A 15,224-nucleotide genomic window follows, 5' to 3' on the forward strand; every position below is an offset into this window, starting at 1 on the left:
GGCACCACATGAGGGAGCAGACCGGCTTCTCTTCCTCTGCCCCCACACCATTCACTCATGAAGGCAGCTCAGGTGTTCTCATGCCCTGCCTGCCTGCCTGCCTGCCTGGCTCATCCGTGAGCTGTGCCCACCTCCAGGGCAGGACTCCACCTTCTCCTCTCTGTGTACCGTGAATCTGCACACAGTGGGCTTTCAGAACCTTAGGAGACTTGAGCCATTCCCACTCGAGCCAGAACCCTCCCCAGGAAGGAAAACAGCTGTGGAGTCATTTTGGCCCCAGCACTGGTTCCCAAACCCTGGCGGCTCCTACAGCCTCTACGGTGTGAAGAGGGAGGTCCCTTCTGACAGAGCTTTCCGGCTGTCAGATCTAAGCTGTTGTTTCACTGTCAGCTGTGTCTCTTCCGTTGCAGCCAGGTGGGCCACGCTGCTCCAAAGGAGCTCACAAGCTGAGTTGCAAGGGAGGTATTGAGAGGACAGGGATGGCTACAACGTGCTGCAAACTGAGTGAGGGTCCCCACAATCCTCAGCAAAGGTCTGTGGCGTGCAAGTGGGGAGTAGAGGGCCCCCAAGTTCCAAAGGAAGGGAGGTACTCGGGAGCTAAAGCCCTTGGCTGCTGTGGTAGCAGCTGCAGATGGCAGCTCGTCCACAGTGCACTTCGAATGAGGTCATATGAGCGGGACTCGGGAAATGGCTCCGAAATCCAGAGAAAGGGGTCAGGGTATGTGGGAATCCGGCGGGGGTGGGGGGTGGATGAAGGAAGGTGTCCTTCCTCTCTCCAGTGCAATTTGGTTTGGTGAGTCTCAAAGCTACCAGATGGCACTTCCCAAGTCAGGCCCCCGCAGGAATCAGGGTGGGCTGCGTGCCTCGGCCCCTGCCACAGGGACAAGCCACACCAGTGGCCTCCCTGAGCTCAAATGGCCGGATCTGGGGCTTCTGTCTGGGTGCACACCTCCTTGCTGTGGCCAAGTTCCCCCCTTCTCTGAGCACCAGCTTCATCCTCTCGAATGAGGACATCGATTGCTACCTTGGCACGTTACTCTCTTCATCCTGTGAAGACTCATTAGGCTTATCCTACAATTACTAGCTGGCCCGAAGAGATATCTCCTGAATCCAGATTAAGGGGGAGTCTCCCAGGCTCATCTGGCATGTCTTCCCTGAAGTCTGCCAAAACCCACACCCTTGCATTTCCAGGGACTCCCCTTAGCCAGCTGGGCAGAAAACCCAGCATGGTTCAAACAAGCTGACAGACAAGCGGGAGAGGACTCACGGGCAGACGGCCTCCCTCAGGTCTCGGGTGGAGCTCTGGGACCACAGCAGCAACGGGCCATCCCAGCCCCTGGGCTCAGCAGTGCCCTCATTCTCAGGCCGGCGGCTCTGCCCTGAGGGGAGCAGGAAGGTCACCAACTGCCGCAGGCGGACCTCAAGCCCCTCCCACTGCTGGAGCCTGACCTCCCCCGGCCCCACCCCTTCCCCTACCCCAGCAGGACGAGAGCTCGTCTTCCCCTGGCTTCCAACGTGAGGCCCGACCCTGGGCCCCGATTGGGCACTGCCCCAGTCCGGAGCCAATCACAGTGGCCAGGGAGGTGGAACGCACCGATTGGCCAGGGCCAGGTCATGTGACCATGCTCCCCAGGAAACTCAAATATTACCAAGATTCCCTAACAAACCAATGAACGAAATTATCCAGTAAAGGCAAGCCGTACCTTTTAATGAGGCCAATGTGACAGAAAAAAAAAAAAAAAAAGCTTCACAATGAACTGCTCAAGGAAGCTACTAAATAAACTTTCAGAAAATTTAAGTAGTTTTTTTTTTTTTTTTAATAGGGTGACGGAGAGCTATACCTTTCCCATCTATGTGAATTTAGGTTTAAACTAGATTTCCCTTGGCTATTATATAAGACAAAAAAACCCACATCACCCCCTTTCACTTCCCTCACCCCCAAAAAGGGTTTTAGTCTATTGAATTTTTGTGTCCTCAGTTGTGTCTGATTCACGGCAACTCACGAACTCTACACAGCCAGGCTCTTCCGTCCATGGAATTCAGGGCAATTTTTTTCTGTCACAGTAAATGCCCACCCTGGGTGATCCAAAGGCAAGGGCTCAGAGGATCCTGAGAGACTAACTCCTTTCAGCTGAGCACAAAGCTGGCTCCTCACTGGGATGCCTGTGGCCTGGGGCTCCCAGAGGGGAGAGCAGCACTCGCCCCACCGTGTGGTCACTGCTGGAAGTGCAGGCTGCTCCTCACTCCCCCTTGACAGTGTCCCTGAGGGCAGAACAGTGTGAATCTACTCAAGGTGGAAACGCAAACTCCGATGCAACCAGACTTCCCACAAGGTCTCCAAAACCACTCAGGAACAGGGAATTGGAAACTGCAGGGCATGACATGAATGGAGATGGAGACTTGACACCTTACACCGAGTTCACTTCCAGTTATCCCTAGACAAAGTTTCCATGAAAACTTGTCACAAATCTAGAAGAACAATGAGCAGAAACCGGACACGTGCTTTGAGTCTTCACACACAAAACTAAAAGGCAGTCCACAAAACAACCCAGAGAATACAGTGGACTTTGCAAAATCAAAGATATCTACTGTGGGAAAGACCTCATGACAAAAGCAAAAGACAGGTCATACATCGCGAGATGAATGAGTGGAAACACAAAGCTTCTCAAGGATGTGTCTCCAAACAGACAAAGAACACCAACACAACAAGCCTGTGAAAACTAGGGAAAGGTCTGAAGGGACACCAGACTGAGGAAGACACACACAGAGTATCCCGGATGATGTCCAGCACAGAGGGCCTGAAGAAACAACAGTCTAGTTGCACTCCCTCGGGCCTGTGTGACCCTGGATGAAGCCTCTGTTTCCCGGTGGCTCTGAGAGATGGACAGGGAGGAAGGGGAAGAGAAATCACTTGCATTTCTAATACTCACAGCAAAGTCTTCCAATGAGAAGGGAATTGTCACCCCCACTGACAATGCCATTCACTGAAGTGATACCCACGAGTCCATCTAACCCAGAAGGGAAGGAAGGACCTGTTCTCACAAAACGGCGAGAGATGGAAGAAGGAAGATCAAGCCCACACCAATCGCTGCAAAGAGAAGCTGTGCTCAGGGCTTGAAAGAATTCCTATTGGGAAAATGATGTCACAGCCCCACAAGGCAATCCACAGCTTCGATGGTATTCCTCCCAAAATGCCAATGCATTTTCGCACCGAACAAAGAATTGCAACAGGGGTTACGGAAACAGAAAAGAGCCTAAATTGTCAATACAATCCGACGAAAAAGCCCCGATACGGACATCCAAGGTTGTGTGAAAGGAAATTAGACGAGCAAACTAGGATCCTCAGGAGAGTATCGGAGAAGGCGATGGCGACCCAGTCCAGTACTCTTGCCTGGAAAATGCCCTGGACAGAGGAGCCTGGTAGGCTGCAGGCCATGGGGTCGCGCAGAGTCAGACACGACTGAAGTGACTTAGCCGCAGCGGCAGCAGCAGGACAGTATGCTATTGGGAATACAACAACACACACAGATCCAGATCGATGGAATAAAGTTGAGGGTCCAGAAACAAACCCCGGCATCCATGGTCAACTCGTCTCTGACACAGAAGGGGAGAATATCCAAATGGGAACAAGAAAGCCTCTTCAATCAATGTCCATGGGAAAACCAGACAGCTACATCTGAAGAACGCTATTGGTTTTGATCTCACACCACCTCAATATCGGGGAAAACCCTCACCCTAAAGGCTGATGTCATGAGATAGCTAGAAAGAAGCGTAGGTCAAAGGCTCCTTAACATCAGAGTCTCCTTGCCATTTGCTGGGCGGAGGTAGAAATGGGTCTCTTCAAGTAAGGGAAAGAGGGAAACGAAGTACACCAATGGGTTTCCATCCAATGGAACCTCTTCACAACAGAGAAGCTAAGCATTCACAAATGCAAAAGATAGGAAACGGAACATGAGAGACTCCTTGCAAGTGGTGTATCTGAGAAGGGGTTCATATGGAAAGAGACGAAGAATGCACAGCACTCAGATTCCAAGAAACACCACCACCACCCTTGACCCTTCCCCCATGACCAACTCCGACCTAAAGCCTTTCTCTCCCTCTAACCTATCCCTAAAACATAACCCTCATCTAATCATATACATGTGCATTCCTAGCATCCATCCATCCACACACGAGAGAGAAAGAGGAAGACACAGACTGAATCGAGAAAGGAAAAGAGAGGGACACAGCCAGAGAGAGACACGGAACCAAAGAGAGGAAAGGAGTCGATGGCCCAGACTTTTCATCACTCTGTCTCGAAGGTAGAAGCAATGACAGCGCCCATCCACCCCAGAAGGGGGAAAAGGACGGAAGGTTTGGAGAGGAAAAGACAAGAACCCAGGGATCCATTAGAAGCTCAGCCACCCGCAGAAGCCGAGCTGGGACACTTGAACAGAATCTCAATGCAAACAGAGGACCAGAAAGTTGGCTACTCTTTTCTATAAGAGAGGGAGACCTTCGAGTCTTCCTTTCGGTGCTCCAACTTGGATGCGGGGTCTCAAAACAGTCAGGAGGGGGAGTGCCTTTTCCTGGGTTCCACGGCGCATCCAGGCCTCGTTCTGCCCCATTCTGTGCTGTGTCAGCCCTGGATGGAGTCTTTCTTTCTGAAGTCTCAGCGCACAAGCTCCACGTGATATCGGCCCCAGGTGGAAAGGCATGGAGCTGCTCGTAGGCCGCCAGACCTAGGAAACAGATGGGAGAATGACCCCCTCTCTGCAGATGGAGAGACTGGGGAAACCCTGAGGGGCATATGCTTGTCCAGGGCCACACCACTTATGAGAAGAAGGAGCCTGGTCTGAGAGCAGCGGGGTCCTCGGAGCTCAGGCCCTGGCTGCACCCAGGCCTCCCCAGGGCTGTGGGCTGGGCTGTGTGGCTGTCACTGTGCCTGCACATGGCCTAAGGGGGGTGGTCGAGCAGTCAGAAACCCAGAGATTCCCTTGGGAAGTTTTGGGGAAGGGACCTCAGCACGAACCCCAGGAAATGATGTCACCTGCCGGCAACAGAACCCAACAGAACCCGCAACCCGGGTATCCAGGCCTCCAGAGCGGAGAGGAGCCCCCAGCCAGATCACTTGCTGCCAGGATGTTCTGCTGTTTGCCCCTGCCCAGAGCCCGGGGCCGCAGGAGAGCTCACAGGCAGTGTGCGTGGGCACCCTGTCGACGTTGGCTCAGGGCACCCCCGAGAGGCCTCTGGCCCTTTGCCCGGAGAAACAGAAAGGTAACACGGGGAGCCCCAGGCCGGGCCAGGCCACCTCTCCCATGCCACCCGGAAACACCGGGTCCTTTGCCTGTGTGTGTGGATGCGGGTTTCTCGGGGTGTGTCTCCCTCAAGGAAGCCCAGGCGGATGTGGGGTCAGAAGCCTGCGGACAAGTTGTGTCCACACCCCAGGGGAGAGCAGGCTGGGTGGGATGGGGAGAGTGCGGGCAGCGCCGGCCGCCCAGGCTGGCCTCACACCCTCAGGTGGGTCTCTTTCCTCCCGGGTGGGGATGTGAGCAGACACACGTCTCTGACCCTTCTGGGAAGAGAAGTTCGAGCAGGCAGAAGCAGCGGCTCCACTGGCCAGGCCCAGCTCGGAAAACTCCCAGCACGGCTGGCTGACGGTCACTGTCGTTGCAGAGCTTCCCACGTGATGAGGCCGAGGACGGGGACATCCCGTCCACCTCCTGGAGGGAGGGGTCGGAGCACCACCCCCCCGCCCGTGAGGCCCAGTGCAGGCTCCAGGTGAGCGTGCCCACGGAGGCATCAGCCCCACCGGGGGCGAAGCGGAGGCGGGGAAGGCCTGCTGCCGAGACACCGCCCAGGATACACCCGGCGGCCCAGTCTGAGGCTGCCACGGAGCTCAGCACACCCGGCTCCGACCCAGAGTCCCGAGAACCCCGGCCTCTGAGGCAGCAGGAGGACCTGGAGCCCAGCACGCCAGAGCACAGAGGTGAGGACGCTGGGGCTGGTGCACGGGAGTGTGTGGGGAGGGGGTGCTGAGCTACACAGGGACGAGTCCCCGAAAGATGCTGCTGGGCCTGCAGCAAGCGCTGGCCTCACACCCCCACCCCCATCTTGCACACTTCAGTCCCAAAAGACATCCGACGCTGGGTATTCTTTGGGAATCTCTTGGAAGCTTTCTGTCCCGGGATACGCACATGCCAAGGCTGGCCTGTGGGTAAACTTTGCTTCTCCCCCAGCTCTAGCACTGGCCTCCAACTGGAACCAGGCTCCACTTCCCAGACCTGTCCCTACAGAGGTGGTGGCTCCAGGTGCAGGACCCAGGAATCCACCGAGGGCAGGTGGAGAACCGAGACTTGCCCTCGCAGAGACACCAGGCCAGCTGGGTACTGGCCAGCACACCGGGCAGATCGGATCTCCGTGCCTGCAGGACCCCCAGCTCCAGGCACTGATGTCCCACCCCCTCAGCGAGAACCTCCACCTCCACGTGCACCTGTACCTGCTCGGGCTTTGGCAGGAGAACCCGAGGCAGAGGAGGAGTCACCGCCTCGGCAGGGAGAGCCTGCCCTGGCTCCCGCGCAACACCCAGACGCCGACGATGACTCACCCGCCCCTGCAGGAAGAACGAGCCCCCGCTCTGGACAGAGACCCAGAGCCCTTGCCGGAAACACCACGTCCAGGGCAGCGGTCGGCTCTGCAGCCTCCATCCCTGTCTGCTCACCGTGGACGCCGGCAACTCGTTCTGCCCCCAGGGGACATGGAGTTCCTTTCCCCTGAACTGCTTTGCATTTGGTTTGTTTCCACCTTTCTGGTGATGTTTTATTGTTTGTATGGTTTCGTGTATTTCTGTTGGTTAAGTTGGGATTAGTAAACTTTTTCATCATTGTTGCAATTTGGGAACACTGTTGTGTCACTCTGGTGATACTGTGTTACCATCACCACTTTGTAGTTGCAGACCCCTTCCATCTTTATGCCCCACCCGCCAACAAAGCCTGGATTCAAGGCAAGCACGCCCTGTTCATCCCTCCCCCCGATCCTGAACACAATTTCATCTTTTCTTTCGGCATTCCTTCCTATATTCTTGGTGTCCCCAATCAACGCCTCTCAGTGAAATGACTGAAGGAGTTTTTTTCGGACTCTCCACCTACTGTAAGACTCCATTGGAGAGTTCTCATTTTTATGTCCTTTGAAGTAGCCTTTGATAGCTGAAAGGACGGTGTACGTCCTTTCAAGATATCATGTGCCAAACGAAGCCCTTTTGGCAAATGCCATCATTATCTCCAGGCAGGCATTGCTGTTTGAAGGGTGACATCTCAGCCAGAAGGCAGAGGCTGAGCTCCTCTTGTTGCACCAGCTCCCAAAAGAAGCCAAGAAAGGGAGCTGGAACAACAAACCACCCCAACGCCCAGGAAAGCGTTCTTCACGACAGAAGGCTAGAAAATGACCCAGCAACCTTGTGGCCCAGAACCCCTCTAGAAAAATCACTGTTCCATAAAAACGAGAAACACATGGGAAGTTCCAAGGAGAGGCAATGCCCATGGCCAGTGTACTTTAGAGACGGCCTGACCGCTCCGGGGAAGACACGCACCGACGGAACCCCTTGGGAAACAGCAGTGATAGTCCTCACCGTCGTAAGGGTTTCCTCTGGGGACAACCTGCCCTGGGCACCACATGAGGGAGCAGACCGGCTTCTCTTCCTCTGCCCCCACACCATTCACTCATGAAGGCAGCTCAGGTGTTCTCATGCCCTGCCTGCCTGCCTGCCTGCCTGGCTCATCCGTGAGCTGTGCCCACCTCCAGGGCAGGACTCCACCTTCTCCTCTCTGTGTACCGTGAATCTGCACACAGTGGGCTTTCAGAACCTTAGGAGACTTGAGCCATTCCCACTCGAGCCAGAACCCTCCCCAGGAAGGAAAACAGCTGTGGAGTCATTTTGGCCCCAGCACTGGTTCCCAAACCCTGGCGGCTCCTACAGCCTCTACGGTGTGAAGAGGGAGGTCCCTTCTGACAGAGCTTTCCGGCTGTCAGATCTAAGCTGTTGTTTCACTGTCAGCTGTGTCTCTTCCGTTGCAGCCAGGTGGGCCACGCTGCTCCAAAGGAGCTCACAAGCTGAGTTGCAAGGGAGGTATTGAGAGGACAGGGATGGCTACAACGTGCTGCAAACTGAGTGAGGGTCCCCACAATCCTCAGCAAAGGTCTGTGGCGTGCAAGTGGGGAGTAGAGGGCCCCCAAGTTCCAAAGGAAGGGAGGTACTCGGGAGCTAAAGCCCTTGGCTGCTGTGGTAGCAGCTGCAGATGGCAGCTCGTCCACAGTGCACTTCGAATGAGGTCATATGAGCGGGACTCGGGAAATGGCTCCGAAATCCAGAGAAAGGGGTCAGGGTATGTGGGAATCCGGCGGGGGTGGGGGGTGGATGAAGGAAGGTGTCCTTCCTCTCTCCAGTGCAATTTGGTTTGGTGAGTCTCAAAGCTACCAGATGGCACTTCCCAAGTCAGGCCCCCGCAGGAATCAGGGTGGGCTGCGTGCCTCGGCCCCTGCCACAGGGACAAGCCACACCAGTGGCCTCCCTGAGCTCAAATGGCCGGATCTGGGGGTTCTGTCTGGGTGCACACCTCCTTGCTGTGGCCAAGTTCCCCCCTTCTCTGAGCACCAGCTTCATCCTCTCGAATGAGGACATCGATTGCTACCTTGGCACGTTACTCTCTTCATCCTGTGAAGACTCATTAGGCTTATCCTACAATTACTAGCTGGCCCGAAGAGATATCTCCTGAATCCAGATTAAGGGGGAGTCTCCCAGGCTCATCTGGCATGTCTTCCCTGAAGTCTGCCAAAACCCACACCCTTGCATTTCCAGGGACTCCCCTTAGCCAGCTGGGCAGAAAACCCAGCATGGTTCAAACAAGCTGACAGACAAGCGGGAGAGGACTCACGGGCAGACGGCCTCCCTCAGGTCTCGGGTGGAGCTCTGGGACCACAGCAGCAACGGGCCATCCCAGCCCCTGGGCTCAGCAGTGCCCTCATTCTCAGGCCGGCGGCTCTGCCCTGAGGGGAGCAGGAAGGTCACCAACTGCCGCAGGCGGACCTCAAGCCCCTCCCACTGCTGGAGCCTGACCTCCCCCGGCCCCACCCCTTCCCCTACCCCAGCAGGACGAGAGCTCGTCTTCCCCTGGCTTCCAACGTGAGGCCCGACCCTGGGCCCCGATTGGGCACTGCCCCAGTCCGGAGCCAATCACAGTGGCCAGGGAGGTGGAACGCACCGATTGGCCAGGGCCAGGTCATGTGACCATGCTCCCCAGGAAACTCAAATATTACCAAGATTCCCTAACAAACCAATGAACGAAATTATCCAGTAAAGGCAAACCGTACTTTCTAATGAGGCCAATGTGACAGAAAAAAAAAAAAAAAAAGCTTCACAATGAACTGCTCAAGGAAGCTACTAAATAAACTTTCAGAAAATTTAAGTAGTTTTTTTTTTTTTTTAATAGGGTGACGGAGAGCTATACCTTTCCCATCTATGTGAATTTAGGTTTAAACTAGATTTCCCTTGGCTATTATATAAGACAAAAAAACCCACATCACCCCCTTTCACTTCCCCCACCCCCAAAAAGGGTTTTAGTCTATTGAATTTTTGTGTCCTCAGTTGTGTCTGATTCACGGCAACTCACGAACTCTACACAGCCAGGCTCTTCCGTCCATGGAATTCAGGGCAATTTTTTTCTGTCACAGTAAATGCCCACCCTGGGTGATCCAAAGGCAAGGGCTCAGAGGATCCTGAGAGACTAACTCCTTTCAGCTGAGCACAAAGCTGGCTCCTCACTGGGATGCCTGTGGCCTGGGGCTCCCAGAGGGGAGAGCAGCACTCGCCCCACCGTGTGGTCACTGCTGGAAGTGCAGGCTGCTCCTCACTCCCCCTTGACAGTGTCCCTGAGGGCAGAACAGTGTGAATCTACTCAAGGTGGAAACGCAAACTCCGATGCAACCAGACTTCCCACAAGGTCTCCAAAACCACTCAGGAACAGGGAATTGGAAACTGCAGGGCATGACATGAATGGAGATGGAGACTTGACACCTTACACCGAGTTCACTTCCAGTTATCCCTAGACAAAGTTTCCATGAAAACTTGTCACAAATCTAGAAGAACAATGAGCAGAAACCGGACACGTGCTTTGAGTCTTCACACACAAAACTAAAAGGCAGTCCACAAAACAACCCAGAGAATACAGTGGACTTTGCAAAATCAAAGATATCTACTGTGGGAAAGACCTCATGACAAAAGCAAAAGACAGGTCATACATCGCGAGATGAATGAGTGGAAACACAAAGCTTCTCAAGGATGTGTCTCCAAACAGACAAAGAACACCAACACAACAAGCCTGTGAAAACTAGGGAAAGGTCTGAAGGGACACCAGACTGAGGAAGACACACACAGAGTATCCCGGATGATGTCCAGCACAGAGGGCCTGAAGAAACAACAGTCTAGTTGCACTCCCTCGGGCCTGTGTGACCCTGGATGAGGCCTCTGTTTCCCGGTGGCTCTGAGAGATGGACAGGGAGGAAGGGGAAGAGAAATCACTTGCATTTCTAATACTCACAGCAAAGTCTTCCAATGAGAAGGGAATTATCACCCCCACTGACAATGCCATTCACTGAAGTGATACCCACGAGTCCATCTAACCCAGAAGGGAAGGAAGGACCTGTTCTCACAAAACGGCGAGAGATGGAAGAAGGAAGATCAAGCCCACACCAATCGCTGCAAAGAGAAGCTGTGCTCAGGGCTTGAAAGAATTCCTATTGGGAAAATGATGTCACAGCCCCACAAGGCAATCCACAGCTTCGATGGTATTCCTCCCAAAATGCCAATGCATTTTCGCACCGAACAAAGAATTGCAACAGGGGTTACGGAAACAGAAAAGAGCCTAAATTGTCAATACAATCCGACGAAAAAGCCCCGATACGGACATCCAAGGTTGTGTGAAAGGAAATTAGACGAGCAAACTAGGATCCTCAGGAGAGTATCGGAGAAGGCGATGGCGACCCAGTCCAGTACTCTTGCCTGGAAAATGCCCTGGACAGAGGAGCCTGGTAGGCTGCAGGCCATGGGGTCGCGCAGAGTCAGACACGACTGAAGTGACTTAGCCGCAGCGGCAGCAGCAGGACAGTATGCTATTGGGAATACAACAACACACACAGATCCAGATCGATGGAATAAAGTTGAGGGTCCAGAAACAAACCCCGGCATCCATGGTCAACTCGTCTCTGACACAGAAGGGGAGAATATCCAAATGGGAACAAGAAAGCCTCTTCAATCAATGTCCATGGGAAAACCAGACAGCTACATCTGAAGAACGCTATTGGTTTTGATCTCACACCACCTCAATATCGGGGAAAACCCTCACCCTAAAGGCTGATGTCATGAGATAGCTAGAAAGAAGCGTAGGTCAAAGGCTCCTTAACATCAGAGTCTCCTTGCCATTTGCTGGGCGGAGGTAGAAATGGGTCTCTTCAAGTAAGGGAAAGAGGGAAACGAAGTACACCAATGGGTTTCCATCCAATGGAACCTCTTCACAACAGAGAAGCTAAGCATTCACAAATGCAAAAGATAGGAAACGGAACATGAGAGACTCCTTGCAAGTGGTGTATCTGAGAAGGGGTTCATATGGAAAGAGACGAAGAATGCACAGCACTCAGATTCCAAGAAACACCACCACCACCCTTGACCCTTCCCCCATGACCAACTCCGACCTAAAGCCTTTCTCTCCCTCTAACCTATCCCTAAAACATAACCCTCATCTAATCATATACATGTGCATTCCTAGCATCCATCCATCCACACACGAGAGAGAAAGAGGAAGACACAGACTGAATTGAGAAAGGAAAAGAGAGGGACACAGCCAGAGAGAGACACGGAACCAAAGAGAGGAAAGGAGTCGATGGCCCAGACTTTTCATCACTCTGTCTCGAAGGTAGAAGCAATGACAGCGCCCATCCACCCCAGAAGGGGGAAAAGGACGGAAGGTTTGGAGAGGAAAAGACAAGAACCCAGGGATCCATTAGAAGCTCAGCCACCCGCAGAAGCCGAGCTGGGACACTTGAACAGAATCTCAATGCAAACAGAGGACCAGAAAGTTGGCTACTCTTTTCTATAAGAGAGGGAGACCTTCGAGTCTTCCTTTCGGTGCTCCAACTTGGATGCGGGGTCTCAAAACAGTCAGGAGGGGGAGTGCCTTTTCCTGGGTTCCACGGCGCATCCAGGCCTCGTTCTGCCCCATTCTGTGCTGTGTCAGCCCTGGATGGAGTCTTTCTTTCTGAAGTCTCAGCGCACAAGCTCCACGTGATATCGGCCCCAGGTGGAAAGGCATGGAGCTGCTCGTAGGCCGCCAGACCTAGGAAACAGATGGGAGAATGACCCCCTCTCTGCAGATGGAGAGACTGGGGAAACCCTGAGGGGCATATGCTTGTCCAGGGCCACACCACTTATGAGAAGAAGGAGCCTGGTCTGAGAGCAGCGGGGTCCTCGGAGCTCAGGCCCTGGCTGCACCCAGGCCTCCCCAGGGCTGTGGGCTGGGCTGTGTGGCTGTCACTGTGCCTGCACATGGCCTAAGGGGGGTGGTCGAGCAGTCAGAAACCCAGAGATTCCCTTGGGAAGTTTTGGGGAAGGGACCTCAGCACGAACCCCAGGAAATGATGTCACCTGCCGGCAACAGAACCCAACAGAACCCGCAACCCGGGTATCCAGGCCTCCAGAGCGGAGAGGAGCCCCCAGCCAGATCACTTGCTGCCAGGATGTTCTGCTGTTTGCCCCTGCCCAGAGCCCGGGGCCGCAGGAGAGCTCACAGGCAGTGTGCGTGGGCACCCTGTCGACGTTGGCTCAGGGCACCCCCGAGAGGCCTCTGGCCCTTTGCCCGGAGAAACAGAAAGGTAACACGGGGAGCCCCAGGCCGGGCCAGGCCACCTCTCCCATGCCACCCGGAAACACCGGGTCCTTTGCCTGTGTGTGTGGATGCGGGTTTCTCGGGGTGTGTCTCCCTCAAGGAAGCCCAGGCGGATGTGGGGTCAGAAGCCTGCGGACAAGTTGTGTCCACACCCCAGGGGAGAGCAGGCTGGGTGGGATGGGGAGAGTGCGGGCAGCGCCGGCCGCCCAGGCTGACCTCACACCCTCAGGTGGGTCTCTTGCCTCCCGGGTGGGGATGTGAGCAGACACACGTCTCTGACCCTTCTGGGAAGAGAAGTTCGAGCAGGCAGAAGCAGCGGCTCCACTGGCCAGGCCCAGCTCGGAAAACTCCCAGCACGGCTGGCTGACGGTCACTGTCGTTGCAGAGCTTCCCACGTGATGAGGCCGAGGACGGGGACACCCCGTCCACCTCCTGGAGGGAGGGGTCGGAGCACCACCCCCCCGCCCGTGAGGCCCAGTGCAGGCTCCAGGTGAGCGTGCCCACAGAGGCATCAGCCCCACCGGGGGCGAAGCGGAGGCGGGGAAGGCCTGCTGCCGAGACACCGCCCAGGATACACCCGGCGGCCCAGTCTGAGGCTGCCACGGAGCTCAGCACACCCGGCTCCGACCCAGAGTCCCGAGAACCCCGGCCTCTGAGGCAGCAGGAGGACCTGGAGCCCAGCACGCCAGAGCACAGAGGTGAGGACGCTGGGGCTGGTGCACGGGAGTGTGTGGGGAGGGGGTGCTGAGCTACACAGGGACGAGTCCCCGAAAGATGCTGCTGGGCCTGCAGCAAGCGCTGGCCTCACACCCCCACCCCCATCTTGCACACTTCAGTCCCAAAAGACATCCGACGCTGGGTATTCTTTGGGAATCTCTTGGAAGCTTTCTGTCCCGGGATACGCACATGCCAAGGCTGGCCTGTGGGTAAACTTTGCTTCTCCCCCAGCTCTAGCACTGGCCTCCAACTGGAACCAGGCTCCACTTCCCAGACCTGTCCCTACAGAGGTGGTGGCTCCAGGTGCAGGACCCAGGAATCCACCGAGGGCAGGTGGAGAACCGAGACTTGCCCTCGCAGAGACACCAGGCCAGCTGGGTACTGGCCAGCACACCGGGCAGATCGGATCTCCGTGCCTGCAGGACCCCCAGCTCCAGGCACTGATGTCCCACCCCCTCAGCGAGAACCTCCACCTCCACGTGCACCTGTACCTGCTCGGGCTTTGGCAGGAGAACCCGAGGCAGAGGAGGAGTCACCGCCTCGGCAGGGAGAGCCTGCCCTGGCTCCCGCGCAACACCCAGACGCCGACGATGACTCACCCGCCCCTGCAGGAAGAACGAGCCCCCGCTCTGGACAGAGACCCAGAGCCCTTGCCGGAAACACCACGTCCAGGGCAGCGGTCGGCTCTGCAGCCTCCATCCCTGTCTGCTCACCGTGGACGCCGGCAACTCGTTCTGCCCCCAGGGGACATGGAGTTCCTTTCCCCTGAACTGCTTTGCATTTGGTTTGTTTCCACCTTTCTGGTGATGTTTTATTGTTTGTATGGTTTCGTGTATTTCTGTTGGTTAAGTTGGGATTAGTAAACTTTTTCATCATTGTTGCAATTTGGGAACACTGTTGTGTCACTCTGGTGATACTGTGTTACCATCACCACTTTGTAGTTGCAGACCCCTTCCATCTTTATGCCCCACCCGCCAACAAAGCCTGGATTCAAGGCAAGCACGCCCTGTTCATCCCTCCCCCCGATCCTGAACACAATTTCATCTTTTCTTTCGGCATTCCTTCCTATATTCTTGGTGTCCCCAATCAATGCCTCTCAGTGAAATGACTGAAGGAGTTTTTTTCGGACTCTCCACCTACTGTAAGACTCCATTGGAGAGTTCTCATTTTTATGTCCTTTGAAGTAGCCTTTGATAGCTGAAAGGACGGTGTACGCCCTTTCAAGATATCATGTGCCAAACGAAGCCCTTTTGGCAAATGCCATCATTATCTCCAGGCAGGCATTGCTGTTTGAAGGGTGACATCTCAGCCAGAAGGCAGAGGCTGAGCTCCTCTTGGTGCACCAGCTCCCAAAAGAAGCCAAGAAAGGGAGCTGGAACAACAAACCACCCCAACGCCCAGGAAAGCGTTCTTCACGACAGAAGGCTAGAAAATGACCCAGCAACCTTGTGGCCCAGAACCCCTCTAGAAAAATCACTGTTCCATAAAAACGAGAGACACATGGGAAGTTCCAAGGAGAGGCAATGCCCATGGCCAGTGTACTTTAGAGACGGCCTGACCGCTCCGGGGAAGACACGCACCGACGGAACCCCTTGG

General features: G+C 55.0%; 2 protein-coding genes and 1 long non-coding RNA gene across 3 annotated transcripts in view; 2 read left to right on the forward strand and 1 right to left on the reverse strand.

Moving 5' to 3' along the window:
- LOC145517946 (uncharacterized) overlaps positions 1-9,021 on the reverse strand; it is a 233,750-nt gene extending 224,729 nt beyond the window's left edge. The window contains exons 1-3 of the long non-coding RNA XR_014062431.1: positions 8,910-9,021; positions 4,496-4,721; positions 1,268-1,379 (exon numbers count right to left, since the gene is read on the reverse strand). This is a non-coding gene — a long non-coding RNA (uncharacterized LOC145517946). The remainder of the gene's footprint in view (positions 1-1,267; positions 1,380-4,495; positions 4,722-8,909) is intronic.
- LOC145517924 (uncharacterized) lies at positions 5,087-6,871 on the forward strand. Its single transcript, XM_081521260.1, has 3 exons — positions 5,087-5,256; positions 5,656-5,968; positions 6,219-6,871. Exons 1-3 carry the CDS (start codon positions 5,122-5,124, stop codon positions 6,845-6,847), a joined length of 1,077 nt encoding a protein of 358 aa, XP_081377386.1. The 5' UTR covers positions 5,087-5,121; the 3' UTR covers positions 6,848-6,871.
- Positions 9,022-12,762: 3,741 nt separating the features above from the next.
- Positions 12,763-14,522, forward strand: LOC145518962 (uncharacterized). The gene is made up of 3 exons (XM_081524226.1): positions 12,763-12,897; positions 13,297-13,609; positions 13,860-14,522. Exons 1-3 carry the CDS (start codon positions 12,763-12,765, stop codon positions 14,486-14,488), a joined length of 1,077 nt encoding a protein of 358 aa, XP_081380352.1. The 3' UTR covers positions 14,489-14,522.
- Positions 14,523-15,224: the final 702 nt, after the last annotated feature.

Source organism: Giraffa tippelskirchi, chromosome 8, assembly GCF_054371585.1.
Source record: "Giraffa tippelskirchi isolate mGirTip1 chromosome 8, T2T-mGirTip1v1.2.pri, whole genome shotgun sequence".
NCBI classification, from domain to species: Eukaryota; Metazoa; Chordata; class Mammalia; order Artiodactyla; family Giraffidae; genus Giraffa; species Giraffa tippelskirchi.

What these genes read in the sequence shown, in the direction of transcription:
- LOC145518962 (XM_081524226.1), top strand. Translation starts at nt 12,763, where the DNA reads ATGTTCTGCTGTTTGCCCCTGCCCAGAGCCCGGGGCCGCAGGAGAGCT. An exon ending in TTGCCCGGAGAAACAGAAAG is followed by an intron (nt 12,898 to 13,296) that starts GTAACACGGGGA and finishes CTGTCGTTGCAG; the next exon opens with AGCTTCCCACGTGATGAGGC. An exon ending in CAGCACGCCAGAGCACAGAG is followed by an intron (nt 13,610 to 13,859) that starts GTGAGGACGCTG and finishes CTTCTCCCCCAG; the next exon opens with CTCTAGCACTGGCCTCCAAC.
- LOC145517924 (XM_081521260.1), top strand. Translation starts at nt 5,122, where the DNA reads ATGTTCTGCTGTTTGCCCCTGCCCAGAGCCCGGGGCCGCAGGAGAGCT. An exon ending in TTGCCCGGAGAAACAGAAAG is followed by an intron (nt 5,257 to 5,655) that starts GTAACACGGGGA and finishes CTGTCGTTGCAG; the next exon opens with AGCTTCCCACGTGATGAGGC. An exon ending in CAGCACGCCAGAGCACAGAG is followed by an intron (nt 5,969 to 6,218) that starts GTGAGGACGCTG and finishes CTTCTCCCCCAG; the next exon opens with CTCTAGCACTGGCCTCCAAC.